The sequence below is a fragment of the Pipistrellus hanaki genome (assembly GCF_964339955.1).
Source record: "Pipistrellus hanaki genome assembly, chromosome: 5".
Taxonomy (NCBI): Eukaryota; Metazoa; Chordata; class Mammalia; order Chiroptera; family Vespertilionidae; genus Pipistrellus; species Pipistrellus hanaki.
This window is the reverse complement of record NC_140507.1, coordinates 60,708,722-60,732,575: the sequence shown is the minus strand read 5'-3', so window position 1 is coordinate 60,732,575 and position 23,854 is coordinate 60,708,722. Positions and strand designations below refer to the sequence as shown.

The 23,854-nt window shown below is 34.2% G+C and overlaps 1 protein-coding gene across 2 annotated transcripts in view; it reads left to right on the top strand.

The window, feature by feature from the left end:
* Positions 1 to 23,854, top strand: part of SPOCK3 (SPARC (osteonectin), cwcv and kazal like domains proteoglycan 3) — a 302,561-nt gene that overhangs the window by 196,456 nt on the left and 82,251 nt on the right. For both annotated transcript variants that reach the window (XM_084884339.1, XM_084884338.1), the window contains exon 5: positions 21,765 to 21,888. In XM_084884339.1, the coding sequence (XP_084740465.1) occupies positions 21,765 to 21,888 (124 nt within the window). The remainder of the gene's footprint in view (positions 1 to 21,764; positions 21,889 to 23,854) is intronic.

The window sequence follows — 23,854 nt, the reverse complement described above, 5'->3', positions numbered from 1 at the left end:
CAAATACACAAACTATTTAAATTGAATGCAATCAATGTTTTCTTTTTTCATATGGAAAAAAATGAGAATATGTTCACATATTTTCTTCCAAGCTAACTGATAAAAACATCTTCCACATGTCATAATTTTACATAATGAGGAATCTAAAATGGCTTAAAATTGCAACAAATAACTTTCATTAAGCCATGAATATTGAATAGCAATTATTGCTTAATAGGCTTTTTATAAGACACTATTTACAGTACAACTGGTAAGTTGCTATAAATTCTGCTTGAATGTATCATGCAAATATCAACACCTGTGATACTTTTAGAGTGTTAAGTCAAATTCATTAGGGTATTCTTAGTCTAATCTTTTCTGCTCCATAGCTTTTGAGAATTTTTTTTCTGCTTATTGACATTCTTTTTAACATTTTGCCTTAAAAGAATAGTGTCAATTTATTGTGTAAAAAGTATATAATTTTCTGTGGATGTTGGGGGTTGTTTTGAGGTAAAAGGTTTCCCAATATTTCTAGTCTGGCTAGTGTGGTTCAGTAGTTGAGTGTTGATCTATGAACCAGGAGGTCATGGTTCAATTCCCAATCAGGGCACATGCCTAGGTTGTGGACTCCATCCCTAATATGGGACTGCCAGGCAGCCAATCAATGATTCTCTCTCATCATTGACATTTCTATCTCTTTCTCCCTCTCCCTTCCTCTTTGAGATCAATAAAAATATTAAGAAAAAATATTTTTAGAGATCATATTCCTCTTTGCCACCCCTAACTGCCATCCCCTGCAGGGTTGATTCCCTTCAACTGCCCTCCCTTGCAGACATGTTCCCTTCCAACTGCCCTTTCCTGCTGGCCATCTTGTGTTCACATAGGGGCAGGATCTTTGACCACATGGGACAGCCATATTGTGAGTTGGAGTGATGGTCAATCTGCATATTACTCTTCTATTAGATAGGATAGAGGCCTGGTGCACAGGTAGGGGCCAGCTGGTTTGCCCTGAAGGGTGTCCAGGATCAGGGTGGGGTTCCCTTGAGGCATGGAGCAGCCTGAGCGAGGGGCCCGTGGTGGTTTGCAGGCTGGTCACACCCCTCAGGGAACCAAGTGGAGGCCCTGGTGTCTGGAATATATTTACTTTCTACAATTGAAACTTTGTAGCCTGGAGGAGAACCAAGCCTCCTGTTCACTCTGTGCAGGCAGCCATTTCTGTTTGGATTTGTTTACCTTCTATAATTCAAACTTTGTAGCCTTGAGTAGAAGCTTAGGCCAACAAGAGCAGGCAGGCTGAAATCTTGGCTTCCTCCATTGCCAGGGAAATGCCTCCCTCCTGCTCTCTGTGGTTATAGCCATTTGGTTGGGTTTACTTGCTCTGATTGGCTAGTGGGCATGGCTTGTGGGTGTGGCTTGTGGAGCAGAGTGATGGTTAATTTGCATAGTACTCTTTTATTAGGTAGGGTAATGATCAAGACTATGGTTTTGAGCTATTTTTAATAGTATTAAGGGGGTCAAATAAAAATAATTTAGAAGTCAGTCATCATTTATTGAGTTCCTAATATATAAACACAGTTAAATCTGTTAGTGGGAATTATATAACCTTAAAATGTATTTATTTCAAAGGAAGAAAAGTTGAAAAATAACATTCTAAGTATTCAATTCAAGAAGTTAGAAGAATTAAAAATTAAAATTAAGAAAATAGAAGAAAGGAAATAATGAATATAAGGCAGGTCATTATTGAAATACTAGTAGCCAGTAGCTCACCAGTAGCATGCTGCCACCTTCCAGTAGCTCTCTGCCTGCTACCCCACCCTCCTATAGCTTCCTCCATCCACTCTCTTTCAACCCCCCTCATAACTTGCTGCCCTGCCCCCTTCTGTAGCTCTCCAACACCCTCTTGTAGCTCGCTGCCCCACTCTCCTGCTGATCTGTAGTCTGGTCGTTACATGGTTGTTACATGAGTTATAGGATAAATCAAATATGTAATAGAGAACATCAACTAAACTAAAACTAGTTCTTTTGGGGAAAACTAATAAGAAAGACTATCCCCAGCAAGAATGATCAAAACAAAAGAGAGAAGACATTTCTCCAATATCAAACATGGAAAAGAGAAACATCACTAGAGAATCTATGGACATTAAAAAGATCATAAGAACTTATTAACTATATTAATAAATATTACACTTGATCAAATGTAAAAATTTCTACAAAAAGTCAATTTTCACAAAAGCAAGTCAGAACAAAATAGAAAATCTGAAATATTTAGCAATTAGAGAAACATATTTTAAAAACTTTATCTCTAGGTTGAGGTGTTTTCATCATGAATTATTTTATATATTTAAAGAAGGAAACAAATATTGTACAAACACTTCATGATGATAAAATTGAATTTTGTGCAAATTAATTGTGATTAATTGCAATATCAAAAGCTGACAAGAACTTTAAAAAAAATTCAGGCTAATATTGCTTATGAATATGCATGCAACATTCTTAACAAAAATATCATATTCAATCCTACATAAAAGAGTCATACATAATAGAATCAGAGGCATGGAACAGACTGACAAATCTCAGAGGGAAGGTTGGAGGGGGGTGTTAGAAAGAGATTAACCAAAGCTCTTATATGCATATATTAATTACCTAAGGACATAGACAATAGGCTGGTTGAAGGCCTGGTGTGGGATGGCAACCGGGAAATAGGGGGGCATCAGTAATACTCTCAACAATGAAGTTTTGTTTTTTTTAAAAAAGGAGGAAACCAAAGGAGTCTTTATATCACAACTCAGTATTTATTCTAGGAAAACAAGCAAGATCAACTAATTAATGTAATAAAGAAAATAAAAGTTAAACCTTATGATCCTCTCATAGAGATGGAGAAAAGTATTTGTTAAAATTCAATATCCATTCAGGAGAAAAAAAACTCTCACTAAACTGGGAATGAAAGGAAACTCCCTTAATCTAAATTTTTCAATCTCAGTCTTATATGAATTCAATTAAATCTTGTTCCATCCTTTTAGTAACTAATAATGATTTATTTCATTTTATTATATACCACATCTACCCTGTCAAAAATTCCTTTAGGTCTACCTTCAAAATATATTAGAATGCAACTGCTTCTCCACATCCCCATTGCTGGGACTTTAGTTCAGGCTACCATCAAGTCATGTCTGCATTAGTGGGATTGCTTTCTTAACTACCCAGTTTCCTCTTATACCCTTGTCTTATTTCAGTCTGCTCTCTAGGCAGCTGAAAGATGACCCCTTTTAACTGCTTAGATTAATTTTTATGTTCAAACTTGCTAATGGGCCTGCTTATCATCCAGGATAAAAGTGAAAATCTTATCAACTTTGGACTCTTGGATTTTATTCTACTTGCATGTTACAGGTTAGCCTTTCATTGTTTCATGGATGTGGCAGAAGACTTGGGAATCCTGGGTTAGTGATGTAGCATTTTATTGCTCACAGTAAAAACAGTAGCCAGAGCTTCATATTTCTGTTGGATTCTCCTATCCATGATCCTGTTATGGATACCAGCTCATGCGGTGGGCTACAATACAGGAGAACATTGAGCTTATGCTCTCATGACTTTTAGGAAGAGGAAGAAAGCCTTCTCTTTGTCTAAGTGGAGACATTGCCTCATATCTCAAGTTTACTTGCTGAAAATTGGTCAGGGTTAGGGTCTATTTTTGGTATATCCAGCATGAACATGTGATCAATACCCATGGTAGATTGCATCTTCCAAGAAGCCTACACATGTGCTTTTCTTATGCTCTTGGTATTCATTGCTTATATAGCTTTAGACTGCCCTATTTGCTTTTCCTCAAATAGGTCAAGCTCCCTTCCCATCACCACTTTAAAAAAAAAATAAATTCGGGATGACTTTACTTGAAGTTTCCTCTTCTTGGAATTTTCATACCTGACTCCTTCACGTATTTCAATTTTATTTTTTCAAATATTAACATTTTAGTTCTTAGCCTCCAATTTAAAATAGCAACACAATCACCTTTCTTTATTTTTCTTCAGAGTCCTCATTACCATTTAAACTGCCTTTGGGAGGGCACTAAAGTAAGGCAGTAAGCATTTTGCCTTGAATTTGGAAATACAAACTATAGAAAGTTATTCTATAGCAATAATCAGAATAGACTCATACATGCACCACAAATAATATTTATCACAATATTGTTTTATGTAGCAGTAAATTATTATAACAAATACATGTATATAAAGAATATTTTAATACAAATACATCAGACATGAAGTATCTTTGGGTGCTGATGTTATGTGTGACTTTTATTTCATGTGTGTGTTTCCCTACCATCAGGGTATTCCATATGTTTTCTGTTTATTTCCTTTTCTTCCAAGTTTTCCTTCACATTAATTTTATATTGTTCCTATTTCCCCTCTATTTTTTATACACAACTAAGAATTATGAGGAGTTTGAAATTTCATCCTCATTGTAAGCAGAGAAATTACCCTGTGCCAGTTATATGGGTTCTAGTAAAAGACACCAGACCCTTGTGGCAGAGACAGAGAATGTGACAGCCATAGGGCATCAGCATACCTGCTGATACTTCTTGCTCTCAGTCCCATGGGGACAACATGGGGGTGGGGGGGCAGCTGGATACCTGCCCACACTGTGTGCTGCATTATATGAGGTAAATTTGAAGTTTAGGTAACCCAAGAGTTTTCTAATGAGTAGTAAGTCTTCCTTCATTTCACTGGTTATCTTTATTATTCTGGACAGTGAATAAATTTGCTTTTATTTCCATAGCAAGATAAATCTCCATGTTCCATGGAAGTTTATAATTCACCTTGAAAAGATTGTTTAGAAAAAATGGGCCATTGGTGCCATGTGTGTAACAAGTGCAGAAATGGGAGAAGTCCCACATGGAGAATTGGTCCCTTAACATGCCTTACATTGTTGGTGGTAATAATAATAATAATAATAATAATAATAATAATAATGCCCTAGTCACTTTGGCTCAGTGAATAGAGCATTGACCTGTGAACTGAAGGGTCCTGGGTTCAATTTAGGTCAAGGGCACATTCCTTGGTTGCAAGCTTGATCCCTGGATCTGGTCAGGGCGTGTGTGGGAGGCAACCAATGGATGTGTCTCTCTCAACGTCAATGTTTCTCTCTCTCTGTCTCTCCCAGTGCCTTCCACTCTTTTTTAAAAAATCACTGGAAAAATATCCTCTGGTGAGTATTAACAAAAATAATGATAACAATAATAACAACAATGATGATAATACACTTTTCTATTGGGAATGAGAAATGAGATTTACTGAGAGATCAAGTGAGAGATAAACATACCTAGCATCCTGCAGTCAGGGAGCAGTTCTCTGTGGAAGTGACTCTAGACCTGAGATCTAAAGCGTTGGTGGAAGATTTATAAAAAGACATTTCTACAAACACGCTAGACAGAGGGCTAAGTGGTGGGTAAGCCCTGCCCCGTGAGAAAGAAAGCACAGGGAAGAACTGAATGGAAGCACATCTGCTGGGGCACCAGGAGCCAGGGAGAGCCATGGGATGGGCTCTTGTAGAGGCTGGAGAGGCAGATGTTGCTGTACCTCCCAGGTCCAGGGAAGGCCTTTATTGTTTATCCAAAGAGCAGAAGGAAAGTATCACAAGTTGTGCTTCTTGTTTTTTGGGGTTTTTTTTTTGTTGTTGTTTGGTCATTTTATTGTTTTAGCAATTACATTTTATTTTGAAAATCTCTTCTGAACTCAGTGTGAGAAAAGATTCAGAGACCCCATTAATGTTATTAGTAATATCACAATTTTAATATTGTAGTAATAAGGTTTGTTCATATCTGAAATTAGAGTAAAATTTGGCACTCCCATTTACATTTTCTCCCAAAGAATAGCTTGTTAATAAACTTATCAATGTATGTAGTTTTCAGTGCTTTTGTGCTAATAGGATTCTAGTAAAAAAGTATAGCTTCTTATATTAATCACAGTGACCTTGAATGAAGGTTGGAGGGAAACAAGGCAAACAGAAAGATTTTTCCATGTTAGCAGTGAGATAGTTCTTAATATCATGTTGATTAATATACATAGATAAAAGGCAGATTGTATCAACTCATATACATCTTATCAGTCTAATTCCATTCATCCAGCCATACTTCTATACTGGTAAATAAAATAGACTATCTCCTCATGTAATTAAATTAAGCAATTATTTTTTTAAAAATTTTACCTAGATTTTATCTCAATGAGGAATCAGTTAATATCCGTTTAAATTGACATTTTAGCAACAAACATTTCCCAGCATTTTATTTTACATATAAACCATAAAACCACTTCAGGAGAGTTCATTGGTGGATTGGGTTTCCTGAAAGAAACACCAGTTTAAAACAAGGCTCATTTAAAAATAGAATGACTAGCCGAAACTGGTTTGGCTCAGTGGTAGAGCATCGGCCTGTGGACTGAGGGGTTCCAGGTTCGATTCCTGTCAGGGGCATGTACCATGGTTGCGGGCACATCTCCAGTAGGGGGTGTGCAAGAGGCAGCTGGTTGATGTTTCTCTCTCATCGACATTTCTAGCTCACTATCTCTCTCCCTTCCTCTCTGTAAAAAAATCAATAAAATAAAATTTTAAAAAAATAGAATGACTATTTCAATTTATATTGACTTAATTATCATATTGTTGTTTATATAGTTTTGACATTACCAGAATTAGTCAGAATTTGACTGAAAAGTTTGACCATATATGAGGAATACCTGTTTGGCAGGAAGAAGGCCTTTAAGAATGTGATGTGACTGAAGATTAATAGTGAAGAGCACTCAGTTTAGGAATTTTCTTGATAAAAGAAATTAAATATCTCTTGCTATTACTACCAAAAATATAACTTATTAATAACTAATAGAACATCTTTATATATGTTTACATAAATTTTGGACTTATTAAAGTTAATGTTAAATAATGCAACAAGCTAAATATATTTTTTGCTAATTTTGTGCTTCTGGGATATATGTATAACCTGGGATATATGTATAATGGTAATAAATATGAAATGTGAGTTTCTGTCACTACTTAGGAAATATCACAGTTCATATTATCATACTACAAATCTCTGTATCCATGCACTATTATTTTTTTAATCCATGCACTTTTAATGTGTAAATGTATAGAAGTGCTTGGAAAGAAAGAAAGATCTAAAAGTTTATACCAGGAAGATCTAGTAATAATATAGAAAGTAGATCAGATTCCCAATAATTTTCTGAGTAAGGCCTATTGAAAACCTGATACTACCAGTAGTTCCTCCTGCTCTTTAAAGGAGCTTAAAATTTTAATAGTCTCACCTATAGCATATTCAGTATCAGAAACTATACTACACATGGCTAACTTAAGAGAAATGAATTTTTCAGTGCAAATAAGCACAAATCAATGAGTTAGTGTTCTAAACAATGAAATTAGCTGGTTATAAAGAAGATATACTAATTATTGCCAGTTATTCATGATTTTAAAAAAATAAATATTTCTTGGGCATTTATACACATATATTAAAGAGTATTCTAGTCACTGGGGATATAGAACTGAATAAATATGCAGAAATATCTGCTCTGAGAGAGTTTATATTCTGTTGGGGGTAGATTGATGATAAACAAAATTAAAATCTAGAGGATGGATATTAGATATCAAGTAAGCGGATGCAATATAAGTTGCCTTTAATTTACAACGATGAATTGTTTTAAAATGATATTCCTATTTCAGTGCTAAAGGAAATGAAAACATTTTATTGCCACTATCATGACAAAGCTAGAGTAATGTTTGTACTTGTGGCTCATGTGAATATTGGAAAACTGTGTGTGTTGTATGGGTGAGAGTATCTGCCCACAAACACACACACACACACACACACACACACACACACACACACACAAATAATCATAGAGGAAGATATTAATAGAATCCTTAAAACAGCCCATTTACTCTCTTTGGCAAGGGACAGGTGAACATATGTATATCTTTTTAGTCACAAATCTAATAGAGTTTGTATTCTATGTTTAAAACCGTTTTTAAAAGCAATCTTAACGGAAATTTTATTGAACATAGTATTTGGGGGCAAATATAAATTGATCTCATGGAACCATATCTTGGAGAGTGTGTGTTAACATTCTTGTCTATACTTCATCTTATGATCACTTGACAGGAAATGCAAATGTTTTCCGTAAGTCCCTTGTGTGTTAATCTTATGCCTGACCTTTTCATAATGCAGTATTATTTTTAGTGCTTTCTCTTTGAGTTATCTTCTCTCATGGAAGGCTGCCTTTTTTATTTTTATTTTTATGGGGCGAGCTGTCAATTGAACTGTGGTTGTCATTGTCCATTTTTACAAGGAGAGAATAATAAACAGGATTTATGTCAATTTTGAAGAATAGCTCCTTTCTACATATGAAACACTTGTTGCTTATGATAGACTAAAATACTACTATAATCAAAGATGATAAAACCTACACAAATATAACAAGAACAGTGAGGAATGTTGACAGCTTTTATATGTGTAAACTTCTGTTTCTTTGTTTTATGACTCAATTTTAACTGCTATTATCCCCTTTACCCCACTATTTAAAAAAAATAGTGTACTATATTCCTAATTATATTAAATGTACCTTATTTTTTAAATGGCAGTCATGCTTCTAGCAAAAAAACAAAACAAACAAACAAACAAAAAAACCACCACACAATATATATATTTCTAAGGAAATTTACTCAAATGCATCTAGTAGTATAAGAGGATTAAATTTTAAAACTATAGAATTCAGGAATAAGAGAGCTAGCAATTTCCTAAAAAGTGTCCAAAAATAGTATAACTATAACTTTATATTATGGTCCATATTCGTCATTTAAATATATTACTGTGACATTGTTTAAATGAAAAGTTACTAACAAACTGAGTAAAAATCACTACATTTTGCTACTATTTTTCACTCTATTATTGATGTACATCTTATATACATCTTATATACTTATATTTGATGTACATCCTATATACTTATATGAAATCATTTTGAAAATTATGTTATTACATAGGCAAAGATGAATAATTCAAACTGGATGTGGTGTAGGTATCAAGTAGGAGGAAAAGACAATAGCTGTGGAATACCTTGTTTTTTTAATTAACAAGGAAACTAGTAGAAACCTTGCTGTTTTATACAAATGAAGCTCTACATACTATTATATTAGCAAGCAAGCATGAAACAGATATTTGAGAAATAGAGGTTCTTCATTTTATGGAAAAAACTGCACAAAATGTTTGCTAATATGATGTTTATCAAGGTTTACAGCCTCACTATATGGATATTTAAATTACTAAAATATATTTGGTCCTTCAGATGATCCTACTGAAGTCTTCTAGGGAAGATTTCTGATCTTTGCTTGGGGTCGGGTGGGGAAAAAGAAGCAATGTAGCGATGTTGGTCAGTGGCCTCTGTGTATCTTCAATGTGGACACATTAGGAAAGAAACGATTCACAGCATTCATCTCCCGAAGCACTTTGGCATCGCTGGGAATACAATGAAGAATTAGAATCTGCATGGATATCAGGTTGCTCATGTATGCACTGGGAAGAATTAGGAAAGTAATTTCAAGCTAGAACTCTCAGAGCCCCAACCCATCAATTCAAAACACAACAATCCTGCAAATTTGTTTCTAACATAAAGTGATATTATTTCTTAATTTAAGAAAACATTCATCAGGATAAAGACAAACCAAACGTTATTGGCATAAGTGAATTGTTAACAGAGTTTTTAAATTCTACTCTTCTGTGGTATAAACCTTAAGTAGAAGGTAACTCAAATGTTCTTTAGCATTTTTCCTTCATAATGATCAACTTCCTTGTTTATTCATAACTCTTTAAAACTTTATTTTGGAATTATCGTTTCAAGTTGTGTTCAACATAAGGAGAAAAATGGTAATGGAAGAAATACAAATTAACAATAGAAGAAAGTAAAACCAAAATTATAAAGAAAAATGTTTATTTTTATTGGTAATAGCAACAACCTATGACACAATAATTCTATAGCATTTTTATTGATACATTAAGAATATTTTCTAAAACCAAATGGTTATTTACCATACAAATGCTACTAGAAAGAATGGTTCATTGGAAATTTTAGTAGTGAAATATTTATTGGACATAAATATGATTCCTTTTATACAAATAATTTAAGTTCACAGACATCAGTTTATTTTGTGACATAGAGATCTCCTTCAGAATTTTTCTACCTGCTTCTGTGAAGGCCTTGGAGTCTATGGAGTTATTGCAAGGCATTGATATACATCATGAAATAGTTGCATCATTTTTTCAGAAATGTTATGAGTAAAAAACAAGTTGCTTGCTGTCATTATATAATTTATGAATGAACAAAAGAAAAATATGACTCCTATAAATGGAAGTCCGAGGAAGGTGTTTTGTTTTAGTTTGAAATCTATGGGATATGTTGACTTGTTAAGATGCAAAGTGCTATTACAGAAGAAAGTCTTTGTTATTTTCCTGTATTATATCTGTACATAATGAAAAGGACATTGTCTAAGAAGCTTTTCTGCTGAAGTGCAGCGATGAAATATCTGTTGGATCTTTCTTTCGGAAACAGCCATAGACTACCTTCCACCTCTTTTCTTTTTTTAAAAATAATTTTTTTTTTATTTTTTACAGAGAGGAAGGGAGAGAGATAGAGAGCTAGAAACGTCGATGAGAGAGAAACATCGACCAGCTGCCCCTTGCACACCCTTACAGGGGATGTGCCCACAACCAACGTACATGCCCCTGACTAGAATCGAACCTGGGACCTTTCAGTCCACAGACCGACGCTCTACCACTGAGCCAAACCAGTTTCGGCCCTTCCACCTCTTTTAAGGGTTCTCAGCAGTATAACACTTGAAATGAAATTATTCTAAATTTTTCTTTATCGTTTGATCAACATATTGAACCTAGAGATGGACTCAGAGCTTAAAGGCAAAATCAATATTGAGGACAAAGAGGAGATTCTTGACAAGTGTAATGAAGTAATCAGGCTGTAGAGAACCAGGCTGTAGAGAGAGTAGAATTTGAACATTGGCAGAAAGAATAAAGCCTGCGACCCTGTCATTTCCAAGCTATCCCAAGAGGAATGCCTGGAACTTCCTGGTGGTGGAGTCCTCTCCCGGGAGTGCCTCCTTTGGGCTCCCCACTGAAGAGGTTGTTCCCAAAAACAAAACAAAACATCGAACAACACAAATTTGTAGCAAACCCCATGGCATTTTAAACACCAAGCTGGGCATTCTTAATACTTGGATGTGGAGCAGATGTAAGGGAAATAAAGAATATGGACAATGTGCATAGGGGAAGGGAAGAACATTGCATAAGTACTATGATATTTAAGTGAAAATGCAATGTTTTAATAAAGCAATATTTAAAATTGGGAAAAGAATTGTACATCTATGTTTATTGGGCTCTTGTCCCTCTAAGTATAATGCAGAGAGTATATTTTAAGTGTTTGAGTTTATAGTCCATTATTTATTAAATTTCTAAAATAGAATGGGAGGATTATTATTATTATTATTATTTTTGGTCTGAAACATATATACCTACATTAACTTTCTCTTCATCACATATGGGGGAAGAGGTTAAGGATTGTAGAGAAAGGGCAAAAGTTAAAATATCTCTTACCAGCAGTTGGGTTGCATTGAGATGGAGGCAACATTTTAAAGTTCTGTTAAAGACAGTAATCTGAAAACTTAAGTTCAAACAGCTCTCACACCTTTCCACAAAGATATTTCAAATGAAATCTGGAGAGTGTAGCTTGAAACAAATGCCGAAGGTGACAACTTTCTATTAAAAGATGTCTAACTTTCCTCCTGGCCTTTGGAAAATGGAAGTTCTGCAGATGCGGCCATGTATGCTGTGTGGCTCTTAATATGCTGACAGGAGCCTAAGAACCCACAGGGTTTTCATGGTTGCTGAATATAAAATTCAATGAATAATTCATAAACTGCATTTTAATTTTTTTCTCCTGTTCTATAGTTAGTAAAGATCCACCAATTACCCAACATCTGCATTTCATCCCAATCTAAGGTTTTGTAAAATTTAGCTTCACCAAAAGGATTATGATAACAGAATGTATTGTCTCTTGATGACAATGATAACGATGCTATTCAAACAATAATTCCCCACCCCAAATTTCCCTAAGCTTTGTGAAAAAGAATGTCTACTAATCATTCATTCAAGTGGTTATCTAAATGTAAGTGTGTAACTTTGAGAAGAAGAATATAATTTGATTTCTAAGTAAGATATAGACACATTTGCATAATTGTTTAAAGTGAGTTGTAAAAAAAAATTAATGTGATTTCTTTTAGTTATCTTAAAATAGAACTGATTTTGTAACTCTTTCATCTAACACATTAGGAAATTCACAAGCATGACATTAACTTTAATGTATTTTTGTTCTGAATTATGTATCTGTTTTCTTTATTTCTTCCTACTTTCAAGTCCAAGATTAAGTTTCTATGCTTGGGGAACCTCGAAAAGTTAATAAGTACTTTTAAAATATAAATTATCCTTGGAATACTTGAATTAATTTCTGGTTTGAAACCAAGAGGGCTGGGAATTACTTTCTACACTTTCATTTTTCAACCATGTTCAAATGAGTTGTATCTTAGATATTAAAATGTCCAGACTGCTTCAAATATCTGTATTATTAATGATAATATGTTATAGTAAGTTTACCCCCAAATTTCAGTGGTGTGACACAATATTAACTTACTGTACACCCATTAAATCAAGAAGGGTAGTCCTGGGTGAGTGGAGGTTCTCTTCTCTTTGTTGATATAGGGGCAGGATTCTTACTATAAGTATGCTTGAAGTATGCTAAGAAGAGTTCCCTTCTTTACAAATGTCATAGTAGTAGGTAAACATAGAGCTATACATCCCCTGAAGTTTGTGGGGAGAGGATTATGATTCCCTGTTGTTGGGAAGTGATTAAAGGAACTCAGGACTACCCATATTTCTCACCAAAGGATACATGTGCAAAAGGGGGAAAATGTAAATAAATTAATACTTATGCTGAATCTTCAGCATAAAACATGCCCATCTGCCATGCTAAAACCCAGTAGACACCGTTTATTTAAACTTAAATGTCTTTGCCTACTTAATGGTACAAATCTAAATAATCCAAGGTCAAATTTTATCAAACCAATGTAAATGAAACCAACAAACAAAACCAAGTGCACGCAGCTTCCAAGACATAACACAAAGTGAGTAGACAAATGTTGTTATTTACCTAAGATCGGCAGCCAAGGTCCAGAAGTTGAGGTTGCCCGTGTGAGCCCCCCTTCAATATAGAAAGACAGTGGCAGCTCCCAGGAGAGCCTTTGCCAGGCCAGTTTAACTTCACCTCGTGATCCCTCCCCTAGGAGCTCACTTACCTTTTATTCAGCCCACTTGCCAGGCTTTGGTAGAGAAAGAAGAGTAAACATGGTAAATCATTCACCATCTTTCTATTTCTTGCAGGCAGTGTAATGGGGGAGTTGGGAAATGCATAGTGATCTTCATCCATATGTTTTATGGCCTCCAAATGGTGAGGAAAAAAACAAACAAACAACTGTCAGAAGGGCAAGAGAGATAGAAGTATTTTTTAAGGGAAATTAGCATGAGATTATAGATTAATTGGATTTTATTTTTTTAAAAGTCAAGTGAGAAACAACAAAAATGCAGTAAGTTGGCAGTATTTTTAAGAGTTAAAATAATTGTTGAAAAGAAGCCTATGTAAATCACCCTTCCCCATACAGTTGTAAACAGCCAAATTGCTCATTTCCCGATGCTTGCTTGCTTCCCACATGAGTAATAGAGAACTTGTTGCAGATTCTGAAATATGAGATTGAAAGAGTCTTTGATAAACTGAAGCTACTGAAGGAAATAATGTAAAATGCTTTGTCATGCTCCTTTATAGCATAATATAATTTGTGAGGAAAAATAAGACTCTTGTCTAATTTATTTTTGGAATTTTAAAAAATTTATTGAGGTGACATTGGTCATCATGCTCATATAGGTTTCAAATGTGGTAAATCTATTTAAATTCAAATTGGCTAACTTTTAATGTGGAAAATCATAATGACTTTTAAGGATTTAATTTACAGATTATTTATAAAAAGTTTATTCAGTAAGAAAATAATGCGATACAGTTTCTACTTCTTAAAAGGTCACATAGCAAAGAAAATAGGAACCATCCTTAGTACTTCAAGCAGGGACTCCATCCTTCCAGCGTTTCTTTCTTCCTCTCTCTCTCTCTCTCTCTCTCTCTCTCTCTCTCTCTCTCCTCTCCTCTCCTCTCCTCTCCTCTCCTCTCCTCTCCTCTCCTCTCCTCTCCTCTCCTCTCCTCTCCTCTCCTCTCCTCTCCTCTCTTTCTCTCTCTCTCTCTGTCTCCATTCTTTTATCCATTTAGTGCTATTTATTGAGTACTTAATTTGTGCCAAGGTCAAGGAAATATGCTGGAGTAAAAATTATGAGTTGTGATTAAAAGATGAAAAGCTATTCATGGAAAGGGAAGACCATGTGTAAAGTTTGGGAGAAGATTGATCAGCAAAGTATAAAAACAGAACATTTGCTGGCAATGTAGATAAAGCATATGGACTCACGTTGTGAAATAAATTCTTGGTATAATGCAATGGCTTCTCTCCTGTACACTCCGGATGCCATGGAGACTGAATTTATCCTGTCCCATGACACAGTCCATTCATCCACTATCCTTTTCAGTTTGTCCCAATGACCACTGTTTCTAAATGCAAAGGAACAATGGGAAGTAAACCCCATTGTCTGTGTCATCTGTTTTTCTACTAATTAAATTGAGGGTCAGATGAGGCATGTTGATATGACTGTTATTTTTAGTGTTTATCCACCAAAAAAAATGTTAACTTGATTGCTTTCCAGTCTTTTCAATTGTAGCATTCAATTTCTCTAAAAAGTAGTAGTAAAGTGAAAATGCTTCTTTAATCTACTGAGACATAGGAAAGATAAAAGTACATTGATTGAGAAGCCCCAGACTCTATATCCACTCACAGAAGAATCAGTTATGTCTGGCGATGGTTCCAGGGTTAGGATGAAGTATGCACTTGCACAGGAGCACAGCCTTCTAGCTGAAGGACGATACTCTAAAGTCCCAAGATATAGTCATGGAACATTTGTCCTTTAGATGTAAAAGGATTGATGGGAGTAATCACATGGCAAAATACACTGTGACTTCATACATAGTGTAGATGTATACATAGGGTTCATTAAGACATCCCTCCAAACCAGGAACACTGTTACTGAAGCTCTTTTGTTGTGGAAAGGTAAAATGTCTGTTTTCCTAAGTAGCTTCCCTGTTGTAAGCTAAATGTTGGCCCTAAAGATATATCTGCTTCTTAATTGCTATAATCTGTGCATAGTATCGTATTAGTCAAAAGAAGATTTATCTTATATGGTGAGAATTGTGATTAAGTTAAAGATCTTGAGAGGGAGAGGTTTTCTTGGGTTATTAGAATGGGCCCTAAATGCAATCACAATGTATCTATATAAGAGGGACACAGATATTTTGACAAAAACACAAAGAGGAGAGGGGGTGGGAATAGAAAGCAGAGAAAGATGCAACCACAAGCCAAGGAATGCTGACAGCCACCAGAAAACCTAGAACTCCCTGAGAGAGTCCGATGAAACTGCTATTGGATTTTCGGCCTCCCTAACTCTAAGAAATTAAGCTTCTGTTGTTTTAAGCCAGAAAGTGTAGGTAGTTTGTTATAGGAGATATAGGAAACAAAAACAATTCACTCCATTTCTGCATGCACCACCTAACTAAAGGAAAATCAGGAATGTGTCAGAATGTTTGACGTGGTGATTCTAGAGAATGCTTTTGTTAAATTTATGTCCAATCCCTTGTAATTAATGTGAGCTCTGTTGCTGGCCACCTGCTTTCTACTTATCTGTGATTTGAGAGACTCTAAAGAGGTTAGAAGTATTTTTAGGCTACAGAATGTAGGCCTTTGCTTAAAGTGACTCCATTGTCTTCCAAACTTCAAATCCAGGAGAAATTGCAGAAGTAGGGAAGAAGTGGGTATTTGGCCCAGTCATGTCTCCTAATGGAGCAACTGTCATGGGAGCAAAACAGAGACTCAGAATTCGGGGAGCATGAGTATAGGTTTAAAAAAAGATAACCATATTGGCTGTTAAAATAGAATTGATAAGTAATACTTGAAGGGAGTATGTGTGACACAAACTTGTAGAAAAAATTTTCTTGGGAGGTAAGAAAAAAAATTTAGAAATGGCATCAAAGGTGGAACCTCAAAGATGAATATAAATTGGCCAAATAAGCTCAATGTATTTTTATTACTTCCTGAACCACTGGAAAATCTCACTCCAAGCCAGGCCTATTTTTTTTTTGTTCCCAAACTAATTCTAATATCCATGAATTCAATGACTCTATTCACGTGTTACCTCCAGATTCTAAAATAATTCCTGAACACATTGCCGGGTATATTCATGAATAAATATATGAACAATGTTTAGAAGGGCACATGGGTACTATTTGTAGGTTAGAAGATAAAAAGTTATTGGATGAGCTAGTGATAGTACCTAATTCATTTCCTAGAACATGCTAGATAAATTATAGCTATAACTATAAGTAACAATATATTATAGATAAAAATAATACAAGTATTTTAAAAGGCCTCTCTGATAACTTTTTATATATGCTACCAGTTACCAAGATAGAACTTCTTGAAGACTGTTTCCTTGTCTGGCAAATCTTACTTTATTCCTGATTTCACCAGAAGGCATCAACACATACTTTCAGGACAATGTTTAAAATGATTAAAATCTGGTTGAGATAAAAAAAAAAAAAAAAAACTTAAGACATCTGAATTTTACTAATTAACTTGAAAAACATTGTGAAAGCTCATGTATAGAGAAGATTTTGTACTCGTCGTCTTTTCTCGACATCTATAAATCAGACTCAAGCAAAATTTGCCAGCTTTCTTTATCCTCTCTAATTTCTATAACTTTCCTTTTCCCATGAAGCAGTAGCAATGACTCCCATGAAGACAAGACATGGAGAAAAAGTTCTCTTTCCCTTCCCTGAGTTTGGGATGACCTTTAAGGATTGTTTCCTTAAATAAATTGTGATATTTAATGGTTGAATGCTTCTGATAAAGCTTTCAGGTCTATTTATTGAGCAGTAGAGAAAATATTTGCTTCTGTTTAAAAAAACAAATCAAAAGAATGTTTCATAATCAAGACATATTTTTTATATATTAAAACTATTTTGAATAATAAGTCTTTTCTCATGTCTTTTGGTAAAAGTTGCTTTGCTTCAAAGTCATTTTTTTTTTTTTTAGGTAGAATATTTTTTCTTTTAGCTGCATATCTGTCATTGTTATTTTTTAAATGTGAACACATTTTTTTTCAAATATAGAATCTCCTTGACCTTTAAGAATCACACATTTTTGTGAACTCAAATTTTAGTCATTCTTTGCTCAGTGCTGACATTATAGAACTGTTTAAGGTTAAAGCAACTTCACAGTTAATGTTTGAAAGCTTGCTTTATCTGTGAACATAAATAATTGAAAATTTCCAGATGTTTATTTTGAATATACGATGTCATACAATGTAGACTTAGCAATCATATTAATATGCTCAGATCTGGAGTGAAATATACCTGTCAACACATTTAATAGAATTAATTCACATATTCCTCTGTACTTATTTTCTAAATCAGAATCACATATATGGTATCGTACTACTTATTACACCATGTAAATTTCAGGTTTAATTAGCCAGGTATAGTCTCTAGGCAACATTTATTGGTGGTAGTGAATCTTTCTTTAAGTAAAATTTGAAGCAGCTATGCTGTCATTTTTTTCACTTGTTAATTTAATTTATGTTAGGAATAGATTTCAAAGATACATTTTATTAATCATTCCTAACACTGTATTTTATTTTCTTCTATCATTGTATTTTAAAATATGTCTATAAGTGGGCTTTTATGATAAATCTTTTTCTGTAAAATATATAGAGCAAGTAGATTCTCTGTTCATATTGCAGAATAAGCTGTGCTAGCTCATTTTTATGTATTTAATGATATTGTCTAGTATGACTTAAGATTTACTTTTTATTTTTTTAATTTCTTAATTGATTAAAGTGTTACATATGTGTCCTTATTCCCCCATGACTGCCCTTATTTCCCCCCCACACACACACTCATGCTCTCACCCCCCTGTTGTCTGTGTCCATTGGTTAGGCTTATATACATGCATACAAATCCTTTGGTTGATCTCTCCTTATGGTATCTCTTTTACTTAAAATTAAAATCAATAGATCATCTATTTTATTTCATTGGTCAAATTACTGTCATACCAAGTAGAGAAACCATATAAAGCATATTGTGGTCACTATGATTTTAATAAGTTCTGTTAAATAGATCATGTTTAATAGAGCATGCTAAATTTATTTTAATTTTATTGCTCCAAAAGATAATTTAGTGCACTTATACTATTTTTTCCCCTAAGGCCCCTGATGAAAAAGTAAGGGCAGCCTTATTTCTTGAAGAGTTGTAGCCCATAGGGAAGAGATCATGATTTAGTAGCTGTGTCTCAAGGAAGAATTTCTCCACAACTCAGGCAGAACTTAAAAAACAAAAACAAAAACAAAAACAACAACAGCAAGAAACATGACTGCTTAAAGGAATTAAAATGTTAGATGTATTGAGAAGTCAAGAAATATTTCAGGTTGCCTTTAGTTGAGATTTTCACAGAATATTTCTATTCTTTTGAATGCTGTTTTTATCAGACTACAATCAGATTCTTCTGTTGAAGCAAAGTCATTAAGAATTACGTTAATATAGGCACATGGAGAGAGAAGCAAATACACCTACAAAATTAGGAATTAGGAGACATCAGTATGTCTCCCTTATAAGATAAATACATAAGAAATAAGTTGGTATTTTATTTGGTTTGTATATTTATGGCCTAAAGAATAAATGGGTATAGTATGTGATATCAGAGCCAGGAACTGCAAGATTTTAGAAGAAATAAATAATATGAAATAATTATCTTTATGATTTATTGACAATGTCCCTTAATATAATAGAAGTATTATTTGATTGTTAGGTATGCTTTTTGTGGAAAGCATGCCCCTTTAAACACAACCTTCTTTTTATCTTCCCTCTTCCATTAGTTATGACAAGATAGAGCTCCCTCCTTATCTTTCATTTGCCACCTTGAGATAGCTGAGTTTTGCAACTTCAGCATTCCTAACAATCTCTTGCCTCACTCGACATCATCCTGCACACCATAATGAAATATTTGTTTCACCTGATAACAGTGATTCAAGTTCTAAAATTATAATATATAGCCAATATACAGTGTTTGTGCTTCTAATTTTTGTTGAGTGTCTCCATATTAGCAGTTTTATTAAGAATTTATAAACTCATGGAATTCTGAGGATCAAATGATCCATAATAATGAAGCTTAGCATTGTATAAATGAAGAAATTAAGACCTAGGGAGGTTTCTGACTTGCCAAGACTAATAAATAACATGCTCACATATAAAACTTAAATCAAATTGGAATGAGATTTTTTTTCTGCTAATCATTTTGGTACCATCATTTATGGTCTCCCCAAAATCAAAGTTCATCCTAACACGTGGAAATCATGTTCAAATTATATTTTTAAATTGTACAACATGATTAACTAAACATAAAACCAAGTATCATACTTGATTTAACAGATGTAGCTGTAATTAAATTGTAATTATTAGAAAATTAAGAGACTGATGTGCTTTCCTCCATGACTGGTGCTGGAGATTCATACTGAGACCAGAATTAAGGGAAAGCAGAAAGACAAGAAGGTAGCTCAGGGAACAAGAAGATGGTATGACTCAAATGCCTCAAAACAAGTCCTGCAAAGAAGCACTAGTAACAGTATAAATTCATCTTTGTTAGTTTAGTTTTCAGCTATTAGAAACATAATTACATGTATATTGTTGTGAAGCTACTTAGTGCCTTGAATGGCAGAATAGAGTGTATGTGTATATAATAAATATCATAGATAGATATAGATATAGATATGTATTACAAAGCAAAAAAATGTATATACATCCAGTTCTGATAAAGTACCTTCTATTGCTTAGAATCCTGAACTTGGTAATAATTACTCCTGATGTATTTGAAAAGCAGATAATTTGCATAATTTTATGCCTCATTTTGATTACAGAAAGTGAAAGAAAAACACAAGTAGAATATTTTATGTTTTATTTCTCTCTACTCCATTTCTGTAATTTATAGGTTTTGAAGTGGTATGGAATACTGCTTCAAGTTTTCCAGTCATTGTTTTAATTTCCATTAGAATTTTGTACCAATCAATTAATGAGTAATAGCAGCATGGTTACATTTTCCCTTGTATCTCTTTACAATGTGGACTCTGGCCACACAAGATTTTAAAGTGGTCTTTTGGCAGAATTTGCAAAATTGAAATTAAGAAAATGTATTTGGAATTATGATAGGTTTTATGAAAATCTTGAGAGAGACAAGCAATGGGAGGCAGGGAGGAGGGGGAAGAGAAAATAATAGACATTAAAACATATTTTAATTGATTTTCAGAGAGAGAGGAAAAGGGAGAGGGAGAGAAAGAGAAACATTGATGTGAGAAGGTAACATTGATCTGCTGCCTCCTGTTATGCCTCCCTGCTCCACACCAGAGCCTGCAACTCTGGTATGTGCCCTGACCAGGAATCACATGGGCAGCACTTTGGTGCATGGGATGATGCCCAACCAATGAGCCACATTGGCCAGGGCAATAAGCATTTTTAAATTTGAAGCATATAGTCTGAACTTCTTTTCCTATAATGAAGATCCTTAATATATTTCTTAATAGTCTTGGGATTGCTATTTTTTGTGTTTAACTTATTAAATGAAAATAAAACTTAAAGCAAAAAAAAAAATCATCTTTTCCCTTCATGTTATAGAAAGGATAGTACCCTCTATAAACAACTTTAATGAATGAGTACTGATTTACTAGAGTATTTCTAAATATTCTTAGTTTTAGGCCCTTTACTAACCAGCTCTATGTAAATTATGCACATGTTACAGACAGAGCAATAATGCAGTTTAAACAAAGTGGAAAAAACAATAAATGTAAGGGAAGATAGCGGAAGAGTATGGCTTTTCCCTAGTCATTCTAGATCAAAGGCTAATAGATCTATTTGGAAGCATCTCTACACAATAAAAAGAGGACTGGCTATCACTAAACCTACTAATTTGGCTTTCTAAATATTGGTTTCTGTAAAGGTATGGTGCTGGGTAGCTCTGTCCTCTAAAGTAAGCTGCTTCTCTTTTCAGGCACATTGGGTTCCTGTGGATTAGCGTCTGTTTTCTGAGACTGTTCCTGACAAAATACTAGGGTGGCTATTAGGGAGTCTCAGTTGTATGAATCCTTTATTGCTGAGCAATTTTTGTTTCTCCGTCTATGAAAAGTTTGTCAAAGTATAAATTAAAACAAATTATCCATATAATGAAATATAACTAGTCCATATATAATTAGCAGAATATTTTAAGGAATATATTCTTATTTTATTGTAAGGACCCCTTGATATATGAAACAAAATATTATAATGAAGGACACTGTACAGGTTAATAAGTGGTAAAGGAGAAAAATAGTTTATGATTCTAATTTACCTTCAAGATTTGGAGTGACAGTGGAAATGTGTGATGTGAGTATAAATGTATTTGGTTTTAAATAAATGCATTAAGTCTGGTTGTTTTATTTTTGTTAACAGTATGAAAGATGCAGGAGTAGGCCATAAGCAATGGAGGGGCCCGGTATCATCCACCTGCAAACAGTGCCCGATGGTCTATTCCAGCCCCGTTTGTGGTTCAGACGGTCACACCTACTCTTCACAGGTAAAGAATCTTATAGTTGTTTGGTATATAATACACAACTCATGTTTATGACTAAGTGCTTAGGTCTATTAGTTCTCTAATGTGATCATCCAAACAATTTTTAACTTGAAATAATGTGGATAACCTCACTGATTTGAAATATGATTCAATGTCTATTTGTTTCCCCTATATAAGAATTTTTAAAGTTTGAAATGCTGAAGTTGTCAACACTCTAAACCCTCAAAAATTAATACCAACATTATCTTAATTGCTGAGAGAGATCAGAAAGAGACCAGAAATTATTACCATGTATATAATAATGTTAATATTATTATTATATCAATAGAGGTGCAATCTGTCAATATCATTACTACTTTTATCTCATGTTATTTTCTATATTACTTTAAGCTTCCAAAACTTGTTTTTAACAAATGAAAAATCTAAGGATGAGAAAAATAACAAAATTTAATGTTTTCTCTGATTTAGTGTCCTCTCCTCTACATTAATCTGCCTCCTTATTTTATTCAAATACTAGAGGCCCAGTGCACAAAATTCGTGCATAAGTAAGGTCCCTAGTCCTGGCCAGTGATCAGGGTCAATCAGGTTCCCTGCCTCCCTGCCTCCTGGTTCCCTCACTTCCTCAGCACCCTGCCACCACTGCTGGTCATCTGCCATGTTCCACACCACCCCCTGATGGTCAGCACTCATCATAGCAAGCGATCTAACACCCATTCTCATAGTCGAACTCCCGAGGGGACAATTTGCATATTATCAGTAGTATTTTATATATACATATATATTTTGAATTTTTTAAGAACTGTATCTAATAAGACATTGATGAGTTGTTGTTTTTTCTTTCTTTCTTTTATGTGACAAATGAATATGGACTCACAACCTCTTAGTTGAAACTTTGGGAATACATACATGTGTATTGTTATGTAAAATATGTTTTTAAAGCATAATATGTAGTATCCCTAGTGGGGCCTTACCCTATAATTAAATACACTAATATATTTTGAAGGAACCCTATGAATATACACATTAAATAGGATATATATATAAAATAACCTCACCTCAGTTCTTTCTTGCAAGGTAAGTTCCAAAAATTTGGGGCTATTTGAACATTTTGTTCTGTGGGTAACTCTTTATGAACCATACTTTGTCTTGTTGAATATTTTCCTACAACTTCCATTTGCATTTTATAGTTTCTAATCTTGATAAGAGCACTACAATGATAAGATTTATTAATTCAATCAATAAATATATCCATAGGACTTACAGGGTGCCAAGTACTGTGTATTCTTAATTAAACCACCATATACCTACATGATAAAGTTATAAGATGTATATAATGGTGTAGTTCTGGCTAGGAGAGAAGGGAGTGTGACACTGATCTTTTCAATATGACCTTGATCTTGGTGAATATTAGCTTTGCAGGCTTAGAAAATTTATGCTGTCAGCACCAGGGAGAATGACTCTATCTCACATTATCACATTCCACAGGATGAGGGTGTGCCAATCATTATACTAATTTGTTAACTTACAAATAAGGATGCATCTTATAATATTCAAACTGGTAGGTAGAGTAACATGGGAAGCCACATTTAATCATAATTTTATTTGATAAGATGGATCACTGAACAAGTTGCATCATGAGACAGATTGGCTTTATTACTGGCATCCAGCTGATGCAGATGCATGTCTTTCTCGACAGTAGAAACATATGTGCCGGCAGAATTGATATGTTTGTATCCAGAACGCCATAGTCCCTGGAGAGGGCTGGCATTAGTCTAGCACCTGCTTGTTTGGAGCTCTCTTCAGGATGCTACTAATAGATGATCAGTTATTTCGCAATTTCGTTTCAAAGTATACAGAGTTACACTCACAAGTGATTTCCATCTGTTGAGACCATATGGGAAGCATTGTTTGATGATTTTAGAGAAAAACATTAGCATACTCCTACTTGAAACTAAATATACCTATCACA